The 25,646-nt window shown below is 40.0% G+C and overlaps 1 protein-coding gene and 1 pseudogene across 1 annotated transcript; both read left to right on the top strand.

Annotated features, from left to right (window-relative positions):
* Positions 1–1,854: 1,854 nt before the first annotated feature.
* Positions 1,855–25,107, top strand: MLANA (melan-A). The gene is made up of 5 exons (XM_077134700.1): positions 1,855–1,889; positions 3,301–3,402; positions 8,483–8,579; positions 14,251–14,361; positions 24,822–25,107. Exons 2-5 carry the CDS (start codon positions 3,326–3,328, stop codon positions 24,888–24,890), a joined length of 354 nt encoding a protein of 117 aa, XP_076990815.1. The 5' UTR covers positions 1,855–1,889; positions 3,301–3,325; the 3' UTR covers positions 24,891–25,107.
* Positions 22,748–23,316, top strand: LOC143675101 (large ribosomal subunit protein eL18 pseudogene; annotated as a pseudogene).
* Positions 25,108–25,646: the final 539 nt, after the last annotated feature.

Below are 25,646 nucleotides of genomic sequence, written 5' to 3'. Positions count from 1 at the left end.
GTCAGCTACCTTGTGGTCCCCACCCTTGAAGAAATTTCAGGGCACACTCAAGCCCCCTGAATTAGCCCACATCACCAGGGGACTTGAGTGAGACCTGGAAGCTTCAACCTTGCTCTGGGGTCCATCCAGGTCAGTGCCTACCTCCTCCATGGTCTTGCTGCCAATTATCCCAGGGGCTCAGCTTAGGTGTCGAGTCCAGCTTAATGCAAATCTTGGGCTTCTCAGCTCAGAACAGCTTCTCTCTGTTACTGGACCAAGGTGGGAGATTCTTTTTGTCCGGTGCACTCAAATGACCAATTCCTGAAACATAGGGGTTTCAAAGAGAGAAAGAGTTTATTGCTAGGCATGAAGCAGATGAGAAGATGGCCTTTTGGCTGAAAAACCTGTCTCCCCAAACTGCAGTATTTCTGATAGTTTTGTAGTGTTAAATATGACAGGCTTTAGTATAATGAGCACTATGACCCCAAGTGATATGATTAGAGGTGATCTAATTACTGTGTATGCATATATTCATTATATGCTTAGTCACAGAATATATGTAAGAAAACAGTGGCCTTAATATGATGGGTGTGACTTTTAGTATTATAATGAGGTATAGGTTATTGTAGGTTAGTCACAAGATTTTACAGTCACAAGGGCACAAGATAAAGAATATACAAGCATTGTCAAAGATCAAGGCAGGTAGATTACAGTTCAGAGATTTCAGGTATTTCCCTCTGCCTACTTTAATATACTAGAAAGTAAAAAGGAATATCTATATAATAAGTTAGTAATTATAATCACCCCTCAAACCCTAATTTTTCGGTTGCATCTCTAGATTAGCACTCCACTACTAGGACTTTCTGGGAGTTAGCAGGCATAACCAAGGTACAGGTTGCATCTCTAGATTAGCACTCCACTACTAGGACTTTCTGGGAGTTCGCAGGCATAACCAAGGTACAGGTTGCATCTCTAGATTAGCACTCCACTACTAGGACTTTCTGGGAGTTAGCAGGCATAACCAAGGTACAGGTTGAAGTTGCTCTCCTCAAAGCCATTGACACCAGAGGCCTATATCCTTCCTGATCTTTGTGAAAAATCAGTTCCAGGAATCCAGACTAAGTCATGTTCTGTTGCTCCACCTCAGGGCCTTTGCACTAGCTCTTCTCTGTCTGGAATGCTCTCCCCTCGTCTTTACATGGTTAGGTCCTTCTTGTTATTTAGATCTCAGCTTAAATTCTTCCTCCTCAGAAAGACTTTCCTCATCCATCCAATCCTTTCCAACCTATTACCAAACACATCTGGTACATATTATATGGTATATATGGTATATATGTTATAACAGAATATAACCTCTGCAAGGACATGGATTTGTTTGTCTTGGACACCCTGGAATTCAGAGCCTAGTACAGTCCTAGCATGTAGCTGGCATTAAGGAATATTTGTTGAATGAATGGGTTGCTATCTGACAGTTTTATTCCTAGCTAAATCCCCAATCGTTAGGCTTAATTAATCACTTATGTTCTTCCTCTCTAATCACACTCCTATCGCCTGACTAATCAACTTCTCTCTCTCTGTTTTGTGTCTTCCTTGCCAGTTCCAGTGATCATTATCTAATATAAATGTACTTTGCTATTTTCATCAAAGAGGACAACTCTTGTCCACAGCCCAGATATAGGGATTTGGGAAAAACAGAGACCATAGTGAACTATGACTTTTTGAGGGGGAAGAATGAAGTTGGTTTCTTTCATGCCAATTAAGCAATCACAGATCACCCTTTCAGAAATCCAAACTCATGACTACCATGGGACTCAAGACCAGGGGAAAAAACTTAAAAAGATTAAGAGCAAGAAAAGCAACCTCACATACACCACCAGCCAGTAGACAGAGGGACTGTCGCATCAAGGAAGGTAAGAGTGCTGCATTCTCACCCATAATTGTACCACTTCTTTCAGATGGGATTTGGGAAATTCTGGTGGACTCCTTTACCTTGCCTCGCTGATGCTTGGCTGTCAGCAGAAACTTCTCAAGTTCATAATTTTCCAATTTGGGCAGGTTCGCAAAGTCTCTGTCTAGAGCCTCTCTTAGCCCTCCTAAACTATAGAGACACAAAAGCAGAGAACCAAGGAAAGTGATTATTCAGGTTGACAGGCTACAAGTGAAAAGCAGCCTCCCTAAATTAGATGCGTTCTCCTGTTTACCTGAAGGACCCCTGCTCTTCATTTGTGCAGGATACCAAAATTTACTTAAAACTAATTCAGTTTTATGTCTGCAATTTTGAGACCAGGATTTGCCCCTACATTAATTACCTGAAATGATCAGTGAGTTCAACTGTAATTTCCTTAAGTACATAAAATGTCCCTACAGGGAAGCTTTCATGTGGTGAGTTCCTGCTTTACTTGCTCCCTTCTCTCCTGTTGTTTTTAACTGGAGCTCATTAATGGACCTTTGGAATTCATGGGGGCACTAAGTAGAAAAACGCACAAAAGCAAGGAGAGTAGCTTCCATTATTGTTTTGAATGAACTCCCTTCGATCATCATCACTGCAGTTCACAAGCTTATTCTTTGCATGCTTTGTAGATCTAAATTCTTCCCTTTTTTCTTTTTAAAATCCTAGTCATGACATTTGAACTAGAGAGAAACAAAAATAGATTCTGGTGGGAGGGAAAACAAATTATCAGATGAATCAGGTCCTGGGCTTCATCGGCTCATTTTGAGCAGAGTGAACATAGACAAGCCAAGGTTCCTGCATGGACTGGCTTCCTGGCTGAAAAGTGGGGCTGGAGCACACCCCACTCAGCCATTCTGCCTCACACACCCAGGGTAAGACAAAGGGAGAGGATTCTCTGGAAACTAAACATATGTCACCAGAGTCTCCTATTTGTCCAAGGATCAAAAAAAAAAATGATATCGGAGAGAAATAATTTCTCTTTTATTAACCACAGTTTCAGGCCAAGGAAGGTAGGGAATGTATAAAAATGCTATTTGTTTGTTTGTTTCTCTACAAGTTTATGTTATAGGGTCCGATTGAGGACAAAGGGTGAATATGTTTCCTCCAGATAAGAACTCAATTTGAAAGATTTTGCTATTGTTTGTAGCTTCTTCTTTGAAATTAATTTTCAGTTAATGGAAGGGATTAGAAACCTGAGCTCTTTCCAAAGCCCTCCACATCAAACCCTGAAAGAGGCAGGCCCAAATCCTCTTGCAGAGAGAAGCCAGAGCTTTCTGGCTGTTGCTGTGGTTCAGCTAGAATGTCATTGTGAGATGATGGATGAGGATGCTTTGGATGCACTAAATGATGCTGTGTGCCCCTTCTGTTAGGTGTCCTGTGCCCTGAGCCCACAAGATGCCAAGAGAAGATGCTCACTTCATATATGGCTACCCCAAGAAGGGGAGCAGCCACTCCTACATCACAGCTGAAGAGTAAGTTCAAAACCAGCCCCAGCAGGGTTTCCCACTTCTTGTTTGCTAACACAGTCTGCTAATGCCTATTTGCACATGCCTGCCCAACCATCTCCCTCATGTGCATCTCCCCAGACACTGAAAACCCTGGCAACGAGATGAGGAGAATCTGCAGTCCTACAAAGGGCTCCTACTCTAGCTTCTCTGAGGTCAAACAGGTAGGGCGATAGGAATGGTAATGAGTTAGGTCTCACCTTGTTGTCTTTTGCTATTGGGTGTTAACCATAGGTTCCCAAACTGAGAACCATCATTTTCCATCTCGGATCAGGAAGCCTTCTTCCTCAAGCCTTGAATAAAATCCGGTTCTGTCTATTCTATTCGGGCTCCTGAAAATTGTTTGCAAGCAGAATAAAAGTGAGTTGCTAAAGAGCCAGTAAGGATGAAGGGCAGGTGTAAGTGATTCAATCTTCAGGCTGACTCCAGAGTGAAGATGGTGGTTGTTTTAGTTTCTTAGGCTTCTCTAATACCATGCCATGCTTTGGCTTAAAAATGGGGATTTATTTGCTCACGGCTTTAGGGCTAAGAGGACATCCAAATCAAATCAAGGCAATGCTTTCTTCCTTAAGACCGGCATTTTGGGGCTGGCTGCCAGCAATGCTTGGTGTTTAGCTTGTCACATGACAAGGCACATAGAGGTGTCTCTTCTCTTCTGGGTTCTCTCTCTCTCTCTCTCTCTCTCTCTCTCTCTCTATATATATATATATATATATATATTTTTTTTTTTTTTTTTTTCTCCATGTTGGACCTCCTGGACTGGTCCCATCAATTTTTTTTTCCTGTTTTCTTTGACTCTGAGTTTTACTTTTTGGCAGAGCACCCCAACTTCAGCTGAGTTTTTTTTTTAATTTTTAGTATCATATTTTTAATTTCTAAAGCCTTTTAAATTCATAGAATGTTCCCTATTTGTAGCTTCTTCTTCCCCTGACTTGTTTCTGCCAAGCTGATTTTTTTGCTTTGCTTGTTTGTTCTTCATCCTTCATATTAGAGGCTTTCTTCAAGATGTTGGGTAGTTCCGTAGAAGTGGAGACTGAAAAAACAATTTCAGACTCTGAGTGTGTGTTGACTGGGATCATCTCTGTAGGGTGCTCTGATGAGCTTGAGGAACCACTAATGTCTTATCTTTGGGTTTTCAGTCTTGGCTAGAGATTTCCAACCTCCTGCCTGACCGCTGTCTTTCTGGGAGCCACTGAAGGAAGAGAGCCACAGGTGGGGAATTGGTAGGAATTTGTACACTTAATGTCCCTGTTTTCAGAATGTAACCCCCTTCTCTGAATTGTGTCTGGTGTCCAGTGGCCAAGATGGTTTGACTTTTAAAGGGATAGGAGAGGGGCAGTCTTTGGCAATGAATGGAGATAGGGGAGGGGATTTGAATACTTGCTTCTAAAACAGATTTCTAATCAGTCTTCCTTATTTTAGCTCTCTTCTCATTTCCACTTCAGAGTGCTGCCAAACCCAGAGGTCTGGGGGATTCTGTGATATGAATTGGGTTCTTAAGTTTTAATTCTGATGATTGTCTCTCTTTATTTGTCTTTTTTACCTTCCTTAAAAAAAAAACTACTCATCTATTTGTTTTCTGAGTTCTAGTACACTATGGCTACTGTCTCCTCTTCTGTTCTTAACATAAGTAAAAGTAACACCTCTTTAAAAAGCCTTCATTGCTGTTTTGGAAGGGAGTGAAATGAGATGGTGTATTGGTTTGCTAAAGCTGCCAGAGTGCAATGTACCAGAAATGGAATGGCTTTTATAAAGGAGATTTATTAAGTTGCAAGTTTACAGTTCTAAGGCTATAAATATGTCTAAACTAAGGCATCCAGAGAAAGATACCTTGGCTTAAGAAGCACTAATCTGGGAAGGCATGAGGTTGGCATCTGCTGGTCCTCATTCCCAGTTCGTTGCTTTCAGCTTCTGATGCCAGTGGTTTCCTCTCTAAGCATCTGTGAGCATTCACTTAGCTGCTCTGGGACATAACTCTGGGTTCTGGCTTGCTTAGCATCCCATGGGAAGGTACATGGCAACATCTGCTGGGCTCTGCTTGTGTCTAGGCATCTGCTTTCTCTGTTGGAACTCCAAGCATCTACAAACATCATGTCTCCGTCAGCTCTGAAGTAACTGTCCTCCAAACATCTGCATCTGAAGTTTCTCCAAAATGGTTTCCTTTTGAAAGGACTGTAGTAAACTAATCAAAACCAACTTGAAGGGGTGGAGTCATATCTTCATCGCGTCAAAAGGCCACGTCTACAACTGAGCATATCACATCTCCATCGAAATAATCTAATCAAAAGTTTCCACCCTACAATATTGAATCAGGATTAAAATAAATGGCTTCCCCATAAGATTGGATCAGGATTAAAACATGGCTTCTCTGGGGTACATAATAGTTTCAAATTGGCACAGATGGGTAATCTACCACCTTTTCTTGCAAGGCATCTTATTTAGTCTTTTTGGTTTTGTTTTGTTTTAAAAGCACTTTGAAAGAAATTATTTTGAAATAATTTCAAACTTATAGGACAGTAACAAGATATTACAAAATGCACATAGAGAACTCCAACATAAATTCGACCCAGATGCCCAGATCCAACGAAATCTGACATTTTGCTTCACTTTGCCATATCATTCTGTCTAACCATCTATGCATCCATCTATCGATCATTCATCAATTTTCTAAATGTTTGAGAGTAGTTTTTATAAAAATTCCTTAAACATTTAATACTTCTATGTACATTTCCTTAGAATAACGATTTTCACTTATATAAACTATCTTTAAGCATACTTAACAAGTGCAAGCATTTTAACATTGATATAAAGTTTATAGTCTATATTCCAGTTTTTTCATATGTCCCAATAATGTCCTTTTGGGGGCTTTTCCCCTCCATTATTAGTTCCAGTCCAGGATCATGTATTGCCTTTTTTTTTTTTTTTGGTATGCTGTATGGCGGGGTCCACATTTCATTCTTTTTCTATGTGAGTATCCTCTTACTTTAGCACTATTTGTTGAATTTTTTAATTGTTTGGTTTTTCATTTGTTTGTTTGGGAAGTGCATGGGCCAGGAATCGAACCTGGGTATCCCGCATGGCAAGTGAGAATTCTACCACTGAACTATGCTTGCACCCTCTCATGTAATGCTTTTAATTGTCATTCTCTCTCTCTCTCTTTTATTTTATTTTAGTGACATATATAACCTAAATTTTCCCATTTTAACCACATTCAGTTACATAATTCAGTGGTGTTAATTACATTCAGAATGTCGTACTACCATCACCAAAAGTTTCCCATCACCCCAAGAAAATTCTGTACCAGTTAAGCTTTAACTCCCCATTCCATACCCTTCTCCAGCCCCTTTTTTAACCTTCTGATACTCACCAATAATGGGTATCATCATCACTATTAATAAATGAGGAAAACCTTAGAGAAATTAGGAAATGCACAGCTATATGTGGCAGTGTTGGGACTGGAATCCGGGACTATCTGCAGAGTCCCTGCTATAAGCACTATGCCACAGGCCAATGAAGGAAAATATTTGCACAGGATCTTCAATAATGTCTGAAGAGAGGCTAGGGCAGAAATCAGTAACTCTTAGTGTGAAGCAGAAGGCTGAACAACTTCTTGCTGAGGAAGGAAGCTGTCGGCTCCATAGAGCAAAAAAACTGAGTTGTCTCCTTTATCATGAGTGCCATCAGCCTAAACAAGATTAGTTTCAGAATTCAGAATGCTCCATCTCTAGGCTGGTGTCCTTGAAGGGCTTCTGAGATTGGATTCTTTCCCCTGCCTTCTGAAAAAGCTGTCTCTTGCTCATTGCCTGATATTTCAGGTCTTCAATTTTAGTCCTAAATGGAGAAAAAAATTATGCTGGGGTTGACGTTACATCCCAAACCTGCTTAGTTGTTAATATTTATTTCAAAGAAGACAATAAATGGCTCATTGATTTCGCAGAGAATTTTGTTATAGTGGAGAAGCTATTATTTTGTAATCATCCCTAATTCTTTTTTTTTTCTGTTTTCTTTTTATTTCTTTTCCTAATTCTTTTTCACTTGATACTCATTTGTTTGGCCATCCATCCACCCATCCATTCATCTATTCATCCATCCATCCATCCATATTCAAGGAATATTTCTAGAAACACCTATGTGCCTGGCTCTAAGCATTGAGGACACAAATTAAAACAAACCCAAAAAGCTCTTTTAGGAACTGTTCTTTTAGAAGAGATAGGCAAGCACACAGCTGATTGACACTACAAGGCCATCCATGAGAGAAGCTTGCATGGGTTGCCTCCACTGGGAGGGGTGGGGCTTCAGTAAGACTTGAATCTGGAAGGTTGAGTATAAATTAGCCAGGGCAGGAACTAAGAGAGGAGATGGTCAAGAGGAAAGGGGGGTAGTTTTGGGCAGAGAGACACAGTTAAGACAGACTCAAGTTCAAGTCCTAGCTCTTACATGTGCCAGCTCTGTATGACCATGGGCAAGTCACTTATCCTCTGCATTTACTTCCAAATCTTTGAAATGAGGATAATAAATGGTGTCTCTTTTATAGGGTTGCTGTGAGAATTACATGATCTTCGGCATGTAGAATGTTTAGCCCAGCATCTGGCTTATTGTAGATGCTCAGTCAATGTTCATTTCCATTTCCTTTTTGTGAATTGGTAGTCAGGGAAAAAGCTTAAAACCAGCCATAATGAGAAGAAAATTCAGTCCCAACAAATAAATTGTCCTCCTCAGGATCAGTTGCTACAGCACCTTTTGTGCCTGGACCTTGAGTGCTCAGGCCAAGCCAGCCAGCATTGCTCCTGTGGACAAACACCTGAGAGGCTCCTGGACAAGGATTGCCCCTAGAACCAGGGGCTGGAGGCCAGAAAGAGTGCCCAGTGTGGTGGAGGGTGTGAAACTGCATGAGACTGCAATGTGCTGCTCTGCACTGTCCAAGCTGTTATGGAGATAGACAAAGCTTGCTGTCCATTTCATCGTAGTCTGGAACTTGCTGTCCATTTCATCGTAGTCTGGAACAATGGTTCAGTATCAAATTGGATTTATCTGTCTCTTGGACCAGGGCTGTTGGGATTGGCATTCTGACTGTGATCCTGGGAATTTTACTACTTATCACCTGCTGGTATTGTAGAAGACGAAGTGGATACAGAACCTTGAAGGTTGGTATAGTTCCCATTGCTGATATTTTCCTCCCCCTTGGATCTAGATCCCTACAGATTCAGGACCCCTTTTCTTCTTTTTTATATGAACTTCCAGGGAGTAGGGTAACATGATCGCCTCCAGTTCTGATTCTCGCTTCTGGTGAATTCCTTCCCTACATCATACTTCTTGCAACCTTTCCTTTGTCTCTGGCATCAACCCCAACCGGGAACTTGGCCCCATCTCTTCGATTCCACTCATAGAAAACCAGAGTGCCTGGCTGACGTGTGTAGTTGAGGACTCCTGTTTTGTGGGTCACAGAAGGGTTTCATGGTCCATTTACACAACAAACAACAGCATATTGGACACCCCAGATTTTATCAATCCTTCTAGGGATCCGCACCGATGCTGTTACCCTAGTTAGAGGCCTGCTCCTCCCACCTTGCCTCTTGACCTCTTTCTGGGAATTCCAAGTTCTTCTAACTCATTCTCTTGAGCAACCCAGCATATCAGAACCAATCCAAGCATTAAAGCAGCTAGAAGAGTATCCATCCCTCCAGCAGCACAAAAGACCACTGGATTTTTAACAGGTTCCACCTTCCTTAGAAGATCATTGTGGTTTTAATAATATTTTTTTTCTCTCTACCCATATGAGCAGGAAGCTGATGCAATGAACCAGTCCTGTCTTTTGGCAGTGGGATCTTCCAAAATGGCAAACATCAACTGATTATATAAATTATAAAACCCAGACAGCTTACAGCAATCTCACTTCAAAGCCAGGTAGCATTTAAACACCCAAAGGCATTCTCCATAGCTAGCAACTGAAAGAAAGAAAGTTGCAAATCCTTTTCCCTTCCTTCCTTCCTTTTCCATTCTTTTTTTTTCTTTCTTTCCTTTTCTTTTTACCTTCCCCATTTCTCTTTCTCTTTCTTCTTCTTCTCTCTTTCTCTCCCTCCCTTGTCCCTTCTTCCTTCCCTCCATGTCTCCCTTTCTGCTTAACTTTCTTTCTCTTATTACAGATAAGAAAGCTTCTCATGTTGGTACATAATGGAAAAAAAAATCTATCCTTACAATGCATGTTACAAAGTCTCATTCCTCATCCAGCAAGCACTTCATTCAGAGGAAAATGTTCCGTGAAGCAGGGAAGGGGTGGTAGAGGCTGGGGAGGGTTCACTGGAGCTTGGTAGTCTGAGGAGAAGAAAAAGGTAAGAGTCACAGTTTTGAATTCTTTCTTTCCTTACCAGGAGGCTTGGACCATTTCATGTCTCCCTTTCCCTAATGTCCTTCTGGCTAAAGTGTCCCAGTACAAACCATGGAAGGCAGGCCAGATGGGAGTGCTCAGGCCAAGCCAGCCAGCATTGCTCCTGTGGACAAACACCTGAGAGGCTCCTGGACAAGGATTGCCCCTAGAACCAGGGGCTGGAGGCCAGAAAGAGTGCCCAGTGTGGTGGAGGGTGTGAACTGCATGTGACTGCAATGTGCTGCTCTGCACTGTCCAAGCTGTTATGGAGATAGACAAAGCTTGCTGTCTATTTCATCGTAGTCTGGACAAAACAACAATTTGGGGGCTAACACACACACCAACCAGCAGTCCCTAATATGCTGGCATTTATTGGGAACAGGGATGAGTTGCTGAGTCTGAATAAGAAGACTCCAAGCCAAATGCGATAGGAAAGCTCTGGGTTAGGAGGTTAGAGATGGAATTCCAGCTCATATGACACCTCCTTTCTGGAGCTGTGCACACAGGTTAGTTGGGAAGGGACTTTTCTTTCTGCCACAGAACTCCATTTGTACTTCTAGCATGGAATCATGACATTGCCTTGGAATTGGTTATTTATTTTCCTGTCTCTTCCACCCTTCTTCTTTGACCCATTAAAATGAACTAAGATAAAGATTATTTCTTACTCATCTTCATACCTCCAGTGCTTAGCACAGTGCCTGGCATAAAGCAGTCACTCAGTTGTATTGTATTGTATTAGGATTTGATCTCATTGCCTGCTTGGTGACCTTAGATGTTAACTTCTCCAAGCTTCATTTGCTCTATTCTATACTTAGACATGGTGGAAACACGTGGGGCATAATATAATACATGTTTTTAATACATATATTTTTCTATATGTTTACATCATTATATATTTGTATATATAAAACACATGTTTAGTCTTTCATGGAGTAAAAGCTGTATGAAGTTGTTCTAGTTTGCTAGCTGCTGGAATGCAATATACCAGAAACGGAATGGCTTTTAAAAGGGGAAATTTAATGAGTTGCTAGTTTACAGATCTAAGGCCGAGAAAATGTCCCAATTAAAACAAGTCTATAGAAATGTCCAATCAAAGGCATCTGGGGAAAGATACCTTGGTTCAAGAAGGCCGATGAAGTTCAGGGTTTCTCTCTCATCTGGAAAGGCACATGGCGAACGCAGTCAGGGCTTCTCTCTCGGCTGGAAGGGCACATGGCAGACACGGCATCATCTGCTAGCTTACTCTCCTGGCTTCTGGTTTCATGAAGCTCCCCGGGAGGCATTTCCCTTCTTCATCTCCAAAGGTCGCTGGCTGGTGGACTCTCTGCTTTGTAGTGTTGCAGCATTCTCTGCCCTCTCTGAGTCTCTCATTCTCCAAAATGTTTCCTCTTTTATAGGACTTCAGAAACTAATCAAGACCCACTCAGATGGGTGGAGACATGTCATCCCCTAATCCAGTTTAACAACCGTTCTTAACTAAATCTCATCAACCAGGGAGATGATCCCATCACAGTCCCAAATACACAGCATTGAATAGAGACTATTCTACCTTTAAGAAATGGGATCCATATTAAAACATGGCTTTTCTTAGGGGGCATACTTCCCTTCAAACCAGCACAGAAGTCAATATGTTGGTACCATTTCCTAACTATTACTAGCTTGAAGCCTCTGAATACAGAGACAATGATTTTTCCTCTTTTCTGCTTTAACACCTTTATCTTAAACTCATTCCATTGACTAATAACAGAATCTTATGTCATATGCCCAGACATTGTGAACATTTTTTTTGTTAAGGTTCAATTTTAACCTGCCATGCCTCCATTCTTCTAGGTCTAAATCATTGTTTTAACCAGTTTCTGGAAAATTTATGATATACAACTGTTTGATTAAATCTTCTAGTTCTTCTAGGGATTAAAATTGTTCTGTCATATTTTAAAAAAATTTTAATATTAAAATCTTATTTTCAGACTTTTATGTCTCCAGAAATGCAACGGTCTATGAAATTTAGACAAAAATATGTAAAATAGTGCAACACGTACTGCATTTAATGACAAAATTCCTTTCTGCCTCTCTTCTATGATTCTATTTTCATTTTAGAGCAAAAGAACATGAATAAACATACATACAAGCTTAGAGCTCCTGAGTTACTCCACCTTGAACAACGTTCATTAAGCTTTAAAATGCTTACTTTCCCACGTTCATTGACCACAAATTGGTAGGAGTTTGGTTGGAATTTAGATCTCCTAAAATTTCTCTTGGCTAGCAATACCCTCAACCTGAAAAGTATCTTTTGGAAAGAAAGATTACTTTTTGCAGCAATATATTTCTGAAGCAGAGAGTGGAAAATCGTTTTTAAGGGTTTGGAAGTTGGTGTTTATATTTACCAATTTTACTCCTTCATTCAGAAATTTAGGACATAAAATACTTTAGGTTCTTGGAGAAAAATGTCAGGGCACCTGCTGACAGCTCAGTTTACTGTCATGCATTCTGTTTCTCAAGGCATGGCCAAAGCAGGCATTAGAATTGCCTGAGGTTCTTACCGAATTATAGATTCTGGGATGGTATCTGAGGACAGAATTCAGGAATCCGCATTTTTAACAAGTACTATGAAATCTGAATGCAAATACAGAGGATTGTCAGTGGGCTAAGAGAGTGGCTCATGCTCCTTTAAAAAACAAAAAAAAGAAAGAGAAAAGCAGAAAAATAAAAGAAAAAAGCAATTATTGAGGTAAAGGGGGAGATCACTTTACTGGAGGTTTAATGGTGGAAGCTGGGGCGGGGAACTGAACCTCTGGGGTTCTGATGCCAAGATTAGATCCTTGTGCATGTATTCTTCAACCATGGGTTGGGCCAACAGTAATATAAATTCAGATTGGAATTTAGGAAAGCAACTTCCTTTTAGACTAAAGACTTTTGTAGGTACAATCCCTCTCCATGTCCAGACTCATCCAAATGATGGTCCAACTATTTGCAGTTTTCCTGTTGTGGAAAACCTGCCTTGAAGCCCTCCCTCAACCTAGTAGAACCCAGTGAACAAAGTTTCGGTCTGAAGACAAGGCTGAAGAGCAGCTGGACAATTGTACAGCTTCCTTCTTCCAGCCCCTCTTGGCTAATACCATAGAGAGCATGCTACTACTGCCCCACTGGCAGGATTTGGCTCATAGATGGTTTTGGCCTGCATTTTAAAAAGTTGAATTGGGTGCCAACATTAAAATGTAATATTTTACATAAAAATCTCAATTTCTAGTTTCAAGAAAATAAAAAATGCTGGCAATCACAGCCAGGCAGTAGATTGTCCCTTTACATGGGATATATACGCTCTCTCTGTCTAAAGCCCCACCAGGCTGACTTGACCTACTTGTATCCCCTGCTCAGCCCTTCTGTGTGTCTGAATTTGCACCTCCTGTATCAGTATCATACTGATGGCGTGGTTTGCCCAGGTGCAGGCAATGTGGGAGTGTAGTCTATAAAGCAGCAGTTCTCAAACTATATCAGCATCAGCCTCACCTGGAACTTGTAAGAAATGCAAATTCTTATCACCCTTAGCAAAATCAGAAACTCTAGGAATGGACCCAGAAATCTGTGTTTAACAAGTCCTTTAGGTGATTCTGATACATGCCGTGGAGAATTTGAAAACAGTAATAAAAGTGACAATAAATTAGTCTGCTTTTTAACCTCACAATGTGCCAGCCAATTCCAATGCCAGTGGTGAAATATTCCACCTCTCTAGGGCAGACCACGCTAATTGTCCCCACTCTGGGTGACTGCATTGTACACACTGTTGTCACTGTATTCCAGGGATGGACAGAATCAACTCCTAATCCCCTAAACTGATGCAAAACACCAAACTAAGCTTTTACTCATTCCACTCCCCAATAATTCAGGGTATATAACTCAGTCTTAGACTGACTTGTCAACATGATTGCAACATGATTTGGAAGCTCAGAGCCAGCACAGCACTTCTATCTACAGATATGCGTTGACTGTTCATAGTGTTTATGACATTTTCCTGGCATTATGGAGAAGATGGACATAGATAGAGTGTCCCTGCTTTGAGGATCTCATACACTTATGATGCCCCACTGTGATCCCAGCTCCTGCCTCACTGGTTCTACTCTACTTTACTTGCACTCGATTTCTGAAGTTCATTTTTTTGATTCACTCTTTTTCTCCTTCCCTTAAAAAAAAAAAACGGTCCCAGGCACTGTATCAGGTAATTTACCTTTAGTTAATTCTCACACCAACTCCAAGAGGTAGGTGGTATACTTATCTTATTGCAGATGTGACAACTGAAATTCAGAGAGGTAAAGTGATGAATCAGAAGACAAACAGCTAGTAAGTAGTGGAACCAAGATTAGAATCTATTCTTAAAAGCTCTGCTTCCTTCTCTTTTCTTGAATGAACTCAATTATTTCTTCTCATGCGCTGAACCACATTAATCAACATTTCAGGACAAAAGCCTTCATGCTGGTAATCAAAGAACCTCGCAGTTAAGATGCCTGCCTGAGGGACTTGCTCACCAGGACAGCAAACTTTTTCAAGAGCACTATTGTGAACCTCAGGTAGGTGGACATCCTGCATCTTGGAGGTTTTGTGGAGGGCAGTTTTTAAATTAACTCAATGAATAAAACTGTTGTTTTTAATAAAATAAGGAAAGCATAGATATTTTTCTAAATTGTGTACTCTTTTTTTTTTTTATTAATTAAAAAAAGAATTAACAAAACAATTAGAAATCATTCCAATCTACATGTACAATCAGTAATTCTTAATAACATCACATAGTTGCATATTCATCATTTCTTAGTACATTTGCATCGATTTAGAAAAAGAAATAAAAAGACAACAGAATAAGAATTAAAACAATAATAGAAAGAAAAAAAACAAAAACAAAAAACCTATACCTCACATGCAGCTTCATTCAGTGTTTTAATATAATTGCATTACAATTGGGTAGTATTGTGCTGTCCATTTCTGAGTTTTTATATCCAGTCCCGTTGTACAGTCTGTATCCCTTCATCTCCAATTATCCCTTCTCTTTTTTTTTTTTTAATTAACAGAAAAAAAGAAATTAACCCAACATTTAGAGATCATACCATTCTACACATGCAATCATTAATTCTTAACATCATCACATAGCTGCATGATCATCATTTCTTAGTACATTTGCATTGGTTTAGAAGAACTAGCAACATAACCGAAAAAGATATAGAATGTTAATATAGAGAAAAAAATAAAAGTAATAATAGTAAAATCAAAACAAAACAAAACAAAACAAAACAAAAACCTATAGCTCAGATGCAGCTTCATTCAGTGTTTTAACATGATTACTTTACAATTAGGTATTACTGTGCTGTCCATTTTTGAGTTTTTGTATCTAGTCCTGTTGCACAGTCTGTATCCCTTCAGCTTCAATTACCCATTGTCTTACCCTGTTTCTAACTCCTGCTGAACTCTGTTACCAATGACATATTTCAAGTTTATTCTCGAATGTCCGTTCACATCAGTGGGACCATACAGTATTTGTCCTTTAGTTTTTGGCTGGATTCACTCAGCATAATATTCTCTAGGTCCATCCATGTTATTACATGGTTCATAAGTTTATCTTGTCTTAAAGCTGCATAATATTCCATCGTATGTATATACCACAGTTTGTTTAGCCACTCTTCTGTTGATGGAGATTTTGGCTGTTTCCATCTCTTTGCAATTGTAAATAATGCTGCTATAAACATTGGTGTGCAAATGTCCGTTTGTGTCTTTGCCCTTAAGTCCTTTGAGTAGATACCTAGCAATGGTATTGCTGGGTCGTATGGCAGTTCTATATTCAGCTTTTTGAGGAACCGCCAAACTGCCTTCCACAGTGGTTGCACCCTTTGACATTCCCACCAACAGTGGATAAGTGTGCCTCTTTCTCCGCATCCTCTCCAGCACTTGTCATTTTCTGTTTTGTTGATAATGGCCATTCTGGTGGGTGTGAGATGATATCTCATTGTGGTTTTGATTTGCATTTCTCTAATGGCCAGAGACATTGAGCATCTCTTCATGTGCCTCTTGGCCATCCGTATTTCCTCTTCTGAGAGGTGTCTGTTCAAGTCTTTTTCCCATTTTGTAATTGGGTTGGCTGTCTTTTTGTTGTTGAGATGAACAATCTCTTTATAAATTCTGGATACTAGACCTTTATCTGATATATCATTTCCAAATATTGTCTCCCATTGTGAAGGCTGTCTTTCTACTTTCTTGATGAAGTTCTTTGATGCACAAAAGTGTTTAATTTTGAGGAGTTCCCATTTATTTATTTCCTTCTTCAGTGCTCTTGCTTTAGGTTTAAGGTCCATAAAACCGCCTCCAGTTGTAAGATCCATAAGATATCTCCCTACATTTTCCTCTAACTGTTTTATGGTCTTAGACCTAATGTTTAGATCTTTGATCCATTTTGAGTTAACTTTTGTATAGGGTGTGAGAGATGGGTCTTCTTTCATTCTTTTGCATATGGATATCCAGTTCTCTAGGCACCATTTATTGAAGAGACTGTTCTGTCCCAGGTGAGTTGGCTTGACTGCCTTATCAAAGATCAAATGTCCATAGATGAGAGGGTCTATATCTGAGCACTCTATTCGATTCCATTGGTCGATATATCTATCTTTATGCCAATACCATGCTGTTTTGACCACTGTGGCTTCATAATATGCCTTAAAGTCAGGCAGCGCGAGACCTCCAGCTTCGTTTTTTTTCCTCAAGATGTTTTTAGCAATTCGGGGCACCCTGCCCTTCCAGATAAATTTGCTTATTGGTTTTTCTATTTCTGAAAAATAAGTTGTTGGGATTTTGATTGGTATTGCATTGAATCTGTAAATCAATTTAGGTAGGATTGACATCTTAACTATATTTAGTCTTCCAATCCATGAACACGGTATGCCCTTCCATCTATTTAGGTCTTCTGTGATTTCTTTTAGCAGTTTTTTGTAGTTTTCTTTATATAGGTTTTTTGTCTCTTTAGTTAAATTTATTCCTAGGTATTTTATTCTTTTAGTTGCAATTGTGAATGGGATTCGTTTCTTGATTTCCCCCTCAGCTTGTTCCTTACTAGTGTATAGAAATGCTACAGATTTTTGAATGTTGATCTTGTAACCTGCTACTTTGCTGTACTCATTTTTTAGCTCTAGTAGTTTTGTTGTGGATTTTTCCGGGTTTTCGACGTATAGTATCATATCGTCTGCAAACAGTGATAGTTTTACTTCTTCCTTTCCAATTTTGATGCCTTGTATTTCTTTTTCTTGTCTAATTGCTCTGGCTAGAACCTCCAACACAATGTTGAATAATAGTGGTGATAGTGGACATCCTTGTCTTGTTCCTGATCTTAGGGGGAAAGTTTTCAATTTTTCCCCATTGAGGATGATATTAGCTGTGGGTTTTTCATATATTCCCTCTATCATTTTAAGGAAGTTCCCTTGTATTCCTATCTTTTGAAGTGTTTTCAACAGGAAAGGATGTTGAATCTTGTCGAATGCCTTCTCTGCATCAATTGAGATGATCATGTGATTTTTCTGCTTTGATTTGTTGATATGGTGTATTACATTAATTGATTTTCTTATGTTGAACCATCCTTGCATACCTGGGATGAATCCTACTTGGTCATGATGTATAATTCTTTTAATGTGTTGTTGGATACGATTTGCTAGAATTTTATTGAGGATTTTTGCATCTGTATTCATTAGAGAGATTGGTCTGTAGTTTTCTTTTTTGTAATATCTTTGCCTGGTTTTGGTATGAGGGTGATGTTGGCTTCATAGAATGAATTAGGTAGTTTTCCCTCCACTTCGATTTTTTTGAAGAGTTTGAAGAGAATTTGTACTAATTCTTTCTGGAACGTTTGGTAGAATTCACATGTGAAGCCATCTGGTCCTGGACTTTTCTTTTTAGGAAGCTTTTGAATGACTAATTCAATTTCTTTACTTGTGATTGGTTTGTTGAGGTCATCTATGTCTTCTTGAGTCAAAGTTGGTTGTTCATGTCTTTCCAGGAACCCGTCCATTTCCTCTAAATTGTTGTATTTATTAGCGTAAAGTTGTTCATAGTATCCTGTTATTACCTCCTTTATTTCTGTGAGGTCAGTAGTTATGTCTCCTCTTCCATTTCTGATCTTATTTATTTGCATCCTCTCTCTTCTTCTTTTTGTCAATCTTGCTAAGGGTCCAACAATCTTATTGATTTTCTCATAGAACCAACTTCTGGCCCTATTGATTTTCTCTATTGTTTTCATGTTTTCAATTTCATTTATTTCTGCTCTAATCTTTGTTATTTCTTTCCTTTTGCTTGCTTTGGGGTTAGCTTGCTGTTCTTTCTCCAGTTCTTCCAAATGGATAGTTAATTCCTGAATTTTTGCCTTTTCTTCTTTTCTGATATAGGCATTTAGAGCAATAAATTTCCCTCTTAGCACTGCCTTTGCTGCGTCCCATAAGTTTTGATATGTTGTGTTTTCATTTTCATTCGCCTCGAGGTATTTGCTAATTTCTCTTGCAATTTCTTCTTTGACCCAGTCGTTGTTTAGGAGTGTGTTGTTGAGCCTCCACGTATTTGTGAATTTTCTGGCACTCTGCCTATTATTGATTTCCAACATCATTCCTTTATGGTCCGAGAAAGTGTTGTGTAAGATTTCAATCTTTTTAAATTTGTTAAGACTTGCTTTGTGACCCAGCATATGGTCTATCTTTGAGAATGATCCATGAGCACTTGAGAAAAAGGTGTATCCTGCTGTTGTGGGATGTAATGTCCTATAAATGTCTATTAAGTCTAGTTCATTTATAGTAATATTCAGATTCTCTATTTCTTTGTTGATCCTCTGTCTAGATGTTCTGTCCCTTGATGAGAGTGGTGAGTTGAAGTCTCCAACTATTATGGTATATGAGTCTATTTCCCTTTTCAGTGTTTGCAGTATATTCCTCACGTATTTTGGGGCATTCTGATTCGGTGCGTAAATATTTATGATTGTTATGTCTTCTTGTTTAATTGTTCCTTTTATTAGTATATAGTGTCCTTCTTTGTCTCTTTTAACTGTTTTACATTTGAAGTCTAATTTGTTGGATATTAGTATAGCCACTCCTGCTCTTTTCTGGTTGTTATTTGCATGAAATATCTTTTCCCAACCTTTCACTTTCAACCTATGTTTATCTTTGGGTCTAAGATGTGTTTCCTGTAGACAGCATATAGAAGGATCCTGTTTTTTAATCCATTCTGCCAATCTATGTCTTTTGATTGGGGAATTCAGTCCATTGACATTTAGTGTTATTACTGTTTGGATAATATTTTCCTCTAACATTTTGCCTTTTGTATTATATATATCATATCTGATTTTCCTTCTTTCTACACTCTTTTCCATATGTCTCTCTTCTGTCTTTTTGTATCTGACTCTAGTGCTCCCTTTAGTATTTCTTGCAGAGCTGGTCTCTTGGTCACAAATTCTTTCAGTGACTTTTTGTCTGAGAATGTTTTAATTTCTCCCTCATTTTTGAAGGATAATTTTGCTGGATATAGGAGTCTTGGTTGGCAGTTTTTCTCTTTTAGTATTTTAAATATATCATCCCACTGTCTTCTAGCTTCCATGGTTTCTGCTGAGAAATCTACACAAAGTCTTATTGGGTTTCCCTTGTATGTAATGGATTGTTTTTCTCTTGCTGCTTTCAAGATCTTCTCTTTCTCTTTGACCTCTGACATTCTAACTAGTAAGTGTCTTGGAGAATGCCTATTTGGGTCTAATCTCTTTGGGGTGCGCTGCACTTCTTGGATCTGTAATTTTAGGTCTTTCATAAGAGTTGGGAAATTTTCAGTGAAAATTTCTTCCATTAGTTTTTCTCCTCCTTTTCCCTTCTCTTCTCCTTCTGGGACACCCACAACACGTATATTTGTGCGGTTCATATTGTCCTTGAGTTCCCTGATACCCTGTTCAAATTTTTCCATTCTTTTCCCGATAGTTTCTGTTTCTTTTTGGGATTCAGATGTTCCATCCTCCAAATCACTAATTCTATCTTCTGTCTCTTTAAATCTATCATTGTAGCTATCCATTATTTTTTCTATGTTTGCTACTTTATCCTTCACTTCCATAAGTTCTGCGATTTGTTTTTTCAGTTTTTCTATTTCTTCTTTATGTTCAGCCCATGTCCTCTTCATGTCCTCCCTCAATTTATCGATTTCATTTTTGAAGAGGTTTTCCATTTCTGTTCGTATATTCAGGATTAGTTGTCTCAGCTCTTGTGTCTCATTTGAGCTATTGGTTTGTTCCTTTGACTGGGCCATATTCTCAATCTTTTGAGCGTGGACAGTTATCTTCTGCTGCTGGCGTCTGGGCATTTATTCAGATTTCTCTTGGTGTTGGACCCAGCAAGGTTGTAATATTTTTCTGTGAAATCTCTGGGTTCTGTTTTTCTTATCCTGCCCAGTAGGTGGCGCTCGTGGCACACGTTTGTCTGCGGGTCCCACCAGTAAAAGGTGCTGTGGGACCTTAAACTTTGGAAAACTCTCGCCGTCCTGGGGGTTCGCTAGCCGAAACGGCTTGAGCCGGCCCGGGGTCCGAACGCAGGGAGGGTTGCTGGTTGCCGCAGCCAGGGAAAGAGCCCGTCCGAATTTCCTAGTCGGCCCTGGGCAAAAAGCGTGGCGGGAGGGCGCCAGCGGCAGCGGCCCGCCCGAGAGAGTGCACGTTCCCCGGGAGTCACGGGTTTGGAAGGGGCCTCCCCCACCCGTCACCGTTCTCCGCGGCCTGGGGGTTTCCGATCCAATTCTCTCAGTTGGTCCGGGGGCTGCGCGTGGTGTGGGCGCCAGCCGTCTTTGTTTCAGGTGACCGCCTCTCCAATTCTCCCAGCCGGCCCGGGAAGGGGGAAGGGAGTAGCTCCGGCCGCTTGCCACCCCGCCCGGTAAGGCCCGCGCGCCTCGGCGATCTCACCCGAGCTGCTTCTCTCAGCCAGCCAGCTGTTCCAGGATGGGGTACGCTGTCTTTTTTATCTCTGTTGTGGCTTTGGGCGCTTTCTGTATCGTTTCTACTCCCCTAGTAGGTGTCCTGGAGAAGAAACTAAGATCCGCGCGTCTTACTAAGCCGCCATCTTCCAGGAACTAAATTGTGTACTCTTAATAGCCAGATTTTCCAGGGTCAATAATGAGAGCCCTACATGTAAAATCTAAAGGAAGAACTTGATTCTGGATACAAGTACATTTGTCTTTTTCCTGAAAAAGACAAATTCTTTTTTATCTGAGGGAGAAAAAAAAAATAACCAATTATTAACTGTATTCATCTATCTACGCTCCTAATACAGAAGCCACCACCACCTGTGGCTACTGAGCATTTGAAATATGAGTAGTCTGAATTAAGATGCACTATAATATATGCCAGATTTTTAAGGACTTGGCTTTAGAAATTATAAATAACTCATTAAGGATTTTCTATTGATTACATGTTGAACTGAGAATATTTTGGTATATTGGGTTCAATAATACATTTTATTAAATTAATCTTGGGAACCACTCCAATCAAAATGGTGGAATGAGACACTTCAGGGTTCCATTCCCCCACAGAATCTTTGAACAACCAGCAAACACGGGCAGAAACATCTTTCTCAAAGCTCCAGCAAACAAAGGACTGCAGTAACAGGAGGAATACTGAAAAAAGAAAAAAAAAGTCACTAAAAGTGGTAGAGTCTCATGATGCCCTGGCTGCCCTTCCTCCATCCCTCACCAGCTCAGCATGGAGCCAGTGTGCACATCCCTGGTCTCAGCTCCAGAAGGAACAGGGTAAACTTTGTGCACATACTGTGAGCATATATGTCTGGCCCAATCTGTTTGGTGGTGGCCTGAGGGTACTCACCATCCCAGACTTGCCCTGCTTATAGAAAGTTGTTTACAGAGCTTTTATTCACAGATCTGTGGGAGAACCCAGTCAAGTGGCTGCCTGCGGCAAGGGATTGCTGGCTGTAGAACACACAGCAACAGTGCCCAGGGACATGAAGAAACTGTGTTCCTAGTAAAAAGGAAACATTCATATCCTTGAAATGGGAGAATTCCCAGGGCCACATGCATACCTAAAATGAAATGCATCCACAGAAAGCATCAGGGCAGCACTACAATCCATCCTGGAGCTATTCTCTAAACTCATTCTATAGATGAGCCCTAAAGGAGAGTACTGGCACAGGTCAGTCTGCAAAGACTGGGAATGATCGTTTCTCTTTCTCCTCCTTTTCCTCCTCCTTCAGCTTTTCCTTTTTTGTTAGCTCCTGGCTTTCAAGGAGAGCTGTTTCATAACATTAGCTGGATATAAGCATAAAAAATAGATGCCTCAGAGTCTAAATTCCAATGACAATACATTAAAATATCAAAATGTCCAGGTTTCAATAAAACATACAAAGAAATAGGGAATGATGGTTAAGGCAAAGGAGAGAATTAAAGCATTACAAAGCATCAGTGAGGAGATCCAGACCTGGGATATACCAGACAAAGCCTTTTTTTGAAAATGGTTCTATATCAAAAAGCTAAAGGAAATCAGGAAAATTATAGATGAACACAAAGAGAGTATCAGTAGAATGATGGAAATCATGAAAAGAAACCAAACAGAGCTGAAGATCACAGTGGTAGAAATTAACTCCTTGAGGGATTCAACAGCAGATTGGAGCTGATGGAAGAAATAATAAGACAATTCAAAGATAAAGCAATTGAAATCATCTGGGTTAAGGGGCAGAAAGAAGAAAGAACAAAGAAAAGTAGCCAGAGTCTAAAGAAACTGTGAGACAGCATCAAGCATACTAACATATGCATCGTGGGAGTCTAAGAAGGAGAAGAAAGAGAAAAGGGGGCAGAGAGAATACACAGTGAAATAATTGCTGAAAACTTCCCAAATTTAATGAAAGACATGAAAATACTCATCCACAACACTCAATGAATTCTGCCGGACTTGGCGGAGCAGGAGGCGCCATCATGGGAGTTGACATTCACTACAAAAGATTCGTTGCAAGGAGCCTAAGAACCAGGACATGTATTTGAGGCTGTTGGTCAAGCTGTACAGGCTTCTGGCCAGAAGAACCAACTCTACCTTCAACCAAGTAGTCCTGAAGCGGTTGTTCATGAGTCGCAGCAACTGGCTGCCCCTGTCTTTTTTCCCGGATGATCCGGAAGATGAAGTTTCCTGGCCATGAAAACAAAACAGCTGTGGTTGTGGGGACAATAACAGATGACATGTGGACTCAGGAGGTGCCCAGACCGAAGGTGTGTGTGTTTCACATGAGCAGCTGCTCCCGGAGCCACAGCCTCGGGCCCGAGGCAAGATCCTCACCTTCCATCAGCTGGCCCTGGACTCCCGAAAGGGCTGCAGCACCATCCTGCTCTCCAGTCCCCGCAAGGGCCAGGCAGTGTACAGGCATTTTGGCAAGGCCCCAGGAACCCACACAGCCATACCAAACCCTATGGTCCACTCCAAGGGCCGGAAGTTCCAGCGTGCCAGAGGCCACCAGGCAAGCCATACTACAAGAACTAGCCCCAGATCCTGACGTTATTAAAACAATTGTGGATGCTGAAAAACAAACAAATAAACAAAAACTCAATGAACTCCAAATAGGATAAACCCAAATAGGTTCCCTACCATGGCACATTATAATCAAATTGCTGAACGCTAAAGATGAAGAGAAAATTCTGAGAACTACAAGAGAGAAGCAAAGTGTCACATACAAGGGAACCTCAACAAGATCAAGTGCCAATTTTCCATCAGAAACCATGGAGGCAAGAAGCAATGGGAGGATATATTAAAAGTGTTGAAAACAAAACAAAATTTTAAAAACTTGCCAACCAAGAATTCTATATCCATCACAAATTTCTTTCAGAAATGAGGGAAAGATTAATGCATTCCCAGACAGACAAAAGCTAAGGGAGTTTGTCACCAACAGATAAGCCCTACAAGAGATGGTAAAGAGAGTTTTGCAGGTTGAAAGGAAAGGAAAATAGACAACAGATTGAAGCCACGTGAAAAAAAAAATAAAGAGCTCCTATAAGGACACAGGACAAAGACAAAGGTAAATATAAATACTAGTACTACTGTATTTTTTATTTGTAAATTCATGTATTACTTCTTACAGGATCTAAAGGGCAAATGCTTAAAATGTAATTATAAATCAGTAGTTCTGGACTCCTAATGTGCAAATGTGTAATTTCTGACAAGAACTGCATAAAGGTGGGAGGAAAGAAGGTACAGAAACATAATTTGTGTATACCATTGAAGTCAACTCGGCATCAAAGCAAACAAGATTATTATAGATTTAGGATGTTAAATTTAAGCCCCATGGTAAGCACAAAGAAAATATCAGAGAATATGCAAGCTCATAGAGACATAAATTAGAGTACAGGATGCAAGGGGTAGAGCAGAGGAAATAGAGTTAAAGCTTAATGGGTTTAAGGTTTCTGTTTTGGGAGACAGGAGAGCTTTAGTAAGGGAGGGTGGGGAAGGTACTGCAATATTTTGAATGTGATTAATCCCAATGAATGGTACGATTGAGAGTTGTTGAGATGGGAATGTTTATTTTGTATAAACATTCCCACACAAAAAAAATAAAGACCAATGAAAGATACAAGAGACACAGTTGAACCAGTGTACTGACACTGTAGCTAAATTGCTGTTTGAATATTAGTGTGACCACTTACTAGCCGTGTCGTCTTGGACAAAAGATTTAATCTCTGTGCCTTCATTTCCTGATCTATACTATGAAAATATCTCCTAAAATTCTTGTGAGCATTTAATGAAGGCTTGACACATATGTGCTCAACAGATAGTATCAGTATGTCTTTTAACACAACTGCAAGGATCTATGTGATAAAGATGCAAGATATGTTAGTGTCTGTAAATGGTATAAGAAATCAGAAGTGAACACGTAGAAGTTTCGGTCCACAGCAGAAGTATCAGCATGAAAGTAAATGTAGGCAAGGAGGCAAACTGACTTAATCCCACTTCCCGTAAGATACACACTGATGCCAAGCTCATATTCTGCCTTTCTCATTCTCACAGGCCCCTAATGCGCCACCTGCCTATGAGAAACTCTCTGCAGAACAGTCACCACCACCTTATTCACCTTGAGAGACAGCAAGGCACCTGAGAGATGCTGAAATGATTTTCTTCACATTTTCGCTTGGATTTAATATAGACATCTAATATTCTGCTTTGGAATGCTACAGGAACAATAGGCATCATCTGTAATAATAAGTTTAGCATCAAATTCTTAGTAGGGCAACCAGTAGTACTAATCAAGGGAGGAAATGATGAGAAATATCAAAATGGGAAAAAGTTTGTCAATAAACATTTTAATGTCTGATACTATCTGTGCCAGTAGAAGTTACTAAAAAATCTACAGTGTTGTTTTCAGAGATATAGGATTCAAGTGGGTGTTCTGGGACCATCCAATTTCTTTTCAGTTGAAATTTGGTAAATAACTAAGAAACTAATTTGCAGATTTTTGAAGAAATAACCTCCTAACCAACATGAACCGTATATAGAAATGTGGCAGGTGGTGTCTGCACTGTGGTGTACTCACAAAAGACACCTAAGAAAAAGAGCTTATAGACCTACTTTATAGCCATATTTATCTGATCAGGGAAGCCTCAGAAATGTCTCTTTGGTCTACAATAATATACTGTACTGCAAAGACCTTATATTTTAAGTAAAACGTATATACAATGCAGTTCTAATCTTACCTTTCACCTGAAGACTCAATGCTATCATAATTAATGACAAGAATCGTCAGTTAAAGCAGAAGGTGGTGTCAGGATTAAAATTTTAAAATTACTCTGGTTTGGCTGTCTGTGTGTTATCCTAAATGGCATTTTAATGTGCCCT

Source organism: Tamandua tetradactyla, chromosome 2, assembly GCF_023851605.1.
Source record: "Tamandua tetradactyla isolate mTamTet1 chromosome 2, mTamTet1.pri, whole genome shotgun sequence".
Taxonomy (NCBI): Eukaryota; Metazoa; Chordata; class Mammalia; order Pilosa; family Myrmecophagidae; genus Tamandua; species Tamandua tetradactyla.
This window is presented reverse-complemented; position numbering and strand designations above follow the sequence as displayed.